Below are 5,244 nucleotides of genomic sequence, written 5' to 3'. Positions count from 1 at the left end.
TCCCTTCCATGCATCCCCAGGGCAGATATGAGCCAGGTAGGTGCCTGGACATAGGTTGACGCCTGGTCCTGGAAACCGTTACAATACTTCACACCTAGGCACTGCCCTGCCTTCAGGACTCCCAACACCCGGTTGCCTAAGTCCAGACCCGAAGGGGAGTTGGCTTAATTGACATCCCACTCAGATCCTGATTCAGTCAGCACCACTCCTGCTGCTGCAGAGACAGGGTAGACACAGTCCTGCTATTTCAACAAAACAGAAAATGTTTAAAGCCGTTTTCATAAAAATATCCCCCCAAAGAGGTGCACTCTCCAGTAAAAAAATGATTTATTTTACATTCCATCATGGGCGATGGGAGAAGCTAAATAATAATTTAGCATGCATAAGTAGACGCTTCTTTTATATATATAAATACAATATACAAAAATAAAGACAATAGTTTTGAGATTTCCAGCAGTTTGAATGCTCGTGACATAGTGTTTTCCCCCCAAAGATGCGAGGATGCAGAAGCATAAAACCTTTCTCCCACCCCCACCCCACCCCCAGTACTCAGCATAAGAATGGCATTTCCAGAGAATGTTTCAAGTTTCAAAGGTCGTGTAACACTGTAGAGTTTCACCTTCTCGGATGGGGAGAAGATGGGAGGCTATTTCTGGTATTAGTTGCTTCTTTTCACAAACACCTCCCTGCCCCCCAAAACGAATCAAATTAAATTAAAAGGAAAAAAAAACGAGTTCGAGTTGGAAACCCCACCCCCTCGCTTCCTCGCTTTTCTTCATTTCTTGAAGAACTGAGGAGATGCCATGGCCCCACAAGACAGGCCACCAGGTCTGGCAAGACCAGAGGCTGAGTCTTAAGCGCCACAGTCGATGTCCTGGGGACAGGTCGCAGGAGAGGCAAAACAAGGTGGGTCAAAAGCCGGATGGGGAGACAAGGGAAGTCGACCGATGGACGATCTCCTAGTAGGCTCAGGTCCTGGTGGGTTTCTGGCAAGTCGCACTCTGCCTCTCCCACCTGCCCTGAGCCTTGGACTTGGGTGCCCGCTGTGGAGGCCCTTTCGGAGCCCCTTAGTCCCTGTCGTGCAGGAAGCTCCTATTGCGGCGGGGGCTGGTGCCCAGGGCCACCAGGCCGAGTGTGTGGCGAGTCGTCCTCGGAGGAGCAGTCAGAGGAGGGGGCATTGGTGTTGGTGCCGTTGCTGTATGGGAACTGGTCCTCGTCGTCTTCGTCCTCATCCTCCTCGGGGTCACTGTCCCTCAAGTCCCGGAGGCGGCGTCCGCTGCCCTTCTCCGCAGAGGCCGGTGGCCCCAGCAGCTCCGGGTCCTCCTTCTCTTCCGAGCCGCCGCCCCCGCCTCCCTTTCCGGCGCCCCCGCCCTTCTGCTTCTCGGCCTCCTGCGCAGCCTGTTCTTTGGCCTTTTTACTCCGTTTCCATTTCATCCGCCGGTTCTGGAACCAGATTTTCACCTTTGGGGAAAAAGCAGATAATGGTGAGCCCAACGGCGTGAGTCTTTGCCCGAATCAAATTGAACTGTTTGAAGTACCTGGCCCCTGGAGCGCCCGCTGGGCACATCCCATCGCACTCACTGCTTCTGTCCCCTGCCCTGAAATAACCTGCCGTCTTAAGAAACCCCCCAGCAAAGGCTCCTAGTCCGCAAACCCCAGCGGAGCCGGGCTGCGAGGCCCAAAGGAAGGCCCTGACTCTACGACCCACCCGGGAGGGACGGGAATCTTCTGTGTACCTAGCAGGGCCTTCCGTTAGCAGCGGGAAGCAGCAGGGCAGCTGGGGCGCATCTCTGTAAACGTCAGGATGATCACCTTCTCTACAGGGTGGAATTTCTCAAATGTGGTCTGGGGAACACTAGCGACAGGACTGGTACAAAATGCAGATCGGAGCCTTCCTAATCAAACTTCTGGGCACCAGGTGTCTGTTTTCCCGCTTGTTCTGTAAGAACACAGGGTCCCTAAGAGCCAGAACCAGTTCGGCCACACAATGGGCAAGAGCTTTCCACACACAGGGGACCGGAGTGCAAGTGACCACAAGTCTGAGGCCTTAGCCGGGTAGGGGAAGACAGCTCACCTGGGTCTCCGTGAGCATGAGCGACGTGGCCACCTCGAAGCGCTTGGGCCGCGACAGGTACTTGTTGAGTTTGAACTGGTGTTCGAGTTCCAGCAGCTGCTGGCTGGTGAAGGCCGTCCGCGGCCTGCGGCACTTCCCGAGCAGGTTCGATTGCGCCTGTGCTGCGGGGGGCCAGAAAAAACAGAATCGCGTGAGTTCGGCCTTCCATTCCCACCACTACCGACTCCGTCTGTCTACACACGCAGGTCAGACAACGTCCTGGAGCCCAGGATCGAAACTCCCGCGTGCAAACAGACGGTATGGTATTAATGGGAGCAAATCTTGGGCGTCCTGATGCAGTAGGGGGACTCCTTGCTGGAGAAAATCCTCTCCAGCGGAGGAGACAGTTGGTGAGCTAATGTTGACAGAAAAGGAGAGAGGTGTGAGTGACCAAGAGTGTCCAAGAAGGTGCCACTGTCCTCCTCCCCTCTCTTCACCCGGCCTTCTCCAACTCAGCCAGTCTCTCCTGGGGTTTCTCCCCTCAATGGTACAGCTTCTCCAGCCCCACCTCCTTAACACTTTTTTTTTTAAGGGGTGGCGGGTAGGAGAGAAGGTCCAAGGCCAACCCTAAATATGTATATTCATCAGGGATCTTCTCACATCTAAACTTTGTCAGTGACAAAAACGACAGGCCCCCTCCTCCTCCAGGCATGGCACCCCGGGGTACTTAAGTACCGGAGCGGCTACGGAGATTGGAAGTCTTTCCTGGACAATTCTCATTACGCAAATTAAAGGCCTCGGCGTAGGCGTGGATCCGGCTTGCAGCGCCACCGGCTGAGGCCTCGCCGGCTTTATTTACATAATTTCGCACGGTTACATCACAGAGAATTTTATGACCTCAAAAAGAGAGTTCCCTTGATTTCCCAGGAGCCTGACAAGTGTTAGACAATAAAAGTAAGAAAGGAGAAAAGAAAAGAGGCTTGGAGCAGGCCGGGATGAGCTCAGGCTCCCCAGGGACCGGCAATTTGCTTTATTGGAAGGCCCACGCCCCCTGCTTTAGTTAAACAAGGCTCCGAATTCCCAACTTGACAATACATTAGAACTTTAATTAAAATATAGGCTCCGAAGGGCCCATTTGGGAAATGCCGTAAGAGACAGCCAATTAAAGGGAACCAAACAGGTTCTCCAGCGTCTGGAGACAGGGATTGTCAGAATGAATTCCACCATCTTTGCCTGTATTCTTGGCGATTTGAGGATCTCCCTATTTAGCTCCCATTCCCAAATGTAGAACTGAGGGCATTTTAATTCGACCACTTATAAATCAAGATTAGAAGTTAGCATTCGGGGTGGAAAAAAAAGAGAAGAAATCAGCGATGGTCCAGGTGCATTGGCAGCAGGATCCAGCTTTCACTGGAAGACCTTGGACTCCACAGGGCCCACAGTGGCTGGCTGCAGGTATGTGGCAGGGGCCATCTGTATTAGCTCCCTGGGGAGCACCTAAGCGTCCAGGTCCTGAGAAATGCAGGTCAAAATGGACCATCACGGAGCCCAGGGGCTGCACTAATACGCGTTTTCATGCATAAGGGTTTGTTGGACTTCTGCTGGCCACGAGCAGAAACGTGACCTGGGTTTGGCTGACCCGGGATTTCCCAGGCTCAAACCTGTCTAAAGCTACAAACTGAGAAAAAAATCGTTATCTGCAACTTTCCCCCAGGCTTTGCTAAGAGCAAAAGGACTGAGTGATTCTTGCTTGGGGAATGGATGAAGTGGCCATGATGGCTTCAGTTGGAGCTGACCTGTGGGTAAATAATGCACACGCTGGGATTTTATCACTCCCCTGCGATCTCTCCAGCATTCTGCTGTCCAAGCTTTTCTCTGGTTAGTCCCAACCATGGCTCCCTGCAAAAACACCGTGAATTCTGGCAAATGTTTATTTCTGTTTTCTTTTTGTGCTCCCACGCCCCCATGCCTGCATCTCTCCAGTCTAAACAAATCCACTCAGACGGAAACAAAGGGAACTTTTTGTTTGGGTGTTTGGCGGCTGAAAAAATAAATCGGTATACACCTTTCTCTTCGTTTCTGGCCTGCCTAGGAAGTAAGCCGACACCCGGGCAGAGCGGCAGCCAGGCAGGAGAGCTGAGTCGCCTAAGCAGACTAGGAAACACCGAGTGGTCCCAGGCTTCCGGGCCTAGCTGGGCGAGAAGATAGCCCAACCACTCGAGCCCGGGAGGGAGATGGTTGCCGCCTCCCTTGCACCTCCTTAGGGTGTGGGGCACCGGGTTTCAGGCACAAACACCTGCGGCTCAGAGTCCCTGGTCCGGCTCTTCAGGCAAAAGGATGTGTCTCTGGTCCTTCGGGGAGACCCAAGCCATCTGCTTCTTGTAAGGATAGAGCATGTCAGACCTCCGGAGCTTCTAAAAGGAGCCCCGGAAAGGCCCAGGGGAAAGCCAAGGCCTGGGTCTTTCTGAGCGCCTTTTTCGTTCGTTCTTCCTGGACTTCTCTCCTCCGGAGAGGTCAAGGTTCTCTTCAGAGACCTTTTCTACCGGATTATAAACGCTTGGTTTCAGTGAACCCCCATCATTGGTTCTTGCCTAACTCGGGCATTCTTTGAGTTCATCTTTTCATGACACCTCCTCCACTATTTCCTATGGATGCTCATTAGTCTCACACCTCCATCTGCCCCTTTCCCTTAAAAGTGGAAAAGAAGCAAGAGCAGTGCATGGCCATTTTAATAATTTTTGCCTCGAGTCTCAATTTCCGTAGCCCGCACTGTCCTTGAAGGCCCCAGGCAAAAAGCCCTTCTGCCGCTCGCTGCGAGCCGACCGCCCAGCGTGGGGAGGCGGCGCAGGGTGCAGAAGGTGTGTTGGATGTGTAGGAGAGCGAACGGTCTGCGTGCCACCTCCGTTCCCCAATTTTTGCTCCCACCTGGAGGCAGGAGTAGGGTGGGGTGGCTCCCTCGCTCCCTCCCTCTCCAGCAGGCCGGGTTCCTGGGCGGGCGCGGGTACTCACAATTAAAGTCGGGCATCTTGGGCAAGATCATGCCTGCGGTGGACGCGCGCAACCACTGGTCCAGCTGGAAAGTGCCGGCGCTGAGCTTGATGGGGTCGGCGGGGTGCGCGGGGTGCGCGCCCTGCACCTGCGAGTACGAGTAGGAGAGCGCCGGGTGCTGGCCAGCCAACGCCGCCGCCGCC

General features: G+C 53.9%; 1 protein-coding gene across 1 annotated transcript in view; it reads right to left on the bottom strand.

Annotated features, from left to right (window-relative positions):
* Window positions 1–1,009: 1,009 nt before the first annotated feature.
* Window positions 1,010–5,244, bottom strand: part of MNX1 (motor neuron and pancreas homeobox 1) — a 5,269-nt gene continuing 1,034 nt past the window's right edge. The window contains exons 2-4 of the mRNA XM_004702333.3: window positions 5,063–5,244; window positions 2,075–2,235; window positions 1,010–1,461 (exon numbers count right to left, since the gene is read on the bottom strand). Coding sequence (XP_004702390.2) covers window positions 1,093–1,461; window positions 2,075–2,235; window positions 5,063–5,244 — 712 coding nt within the window. The 3' untranslated portion in view covers window positions 1,010–1,092. The remainder of the gene's footprint in view (window positions 1,462–2,074; window positions 2,236–5,062) is intronic.

This window comes from Echinops telfairi, unplaced genomic scaffold (genome assembly GCF_000313985.2).
Source record: "Echinops telfairi isolate 266 unplaced genomic scaffold, ASM31398v2 ScPeMD7_31;HRSCAF=116, whole genome shotgun sequence".
Lineage (NCBI taxonomy): Eukaryota > Metazoa > Chordata > Mammalia > Afrosoricida > Tenrecidae > Echinops > Echinops telfairi.
Note: the sequence above shows the minus strand (reverse complement) of the source record. Positions and strands in the feature narration are given on the sequence as shown.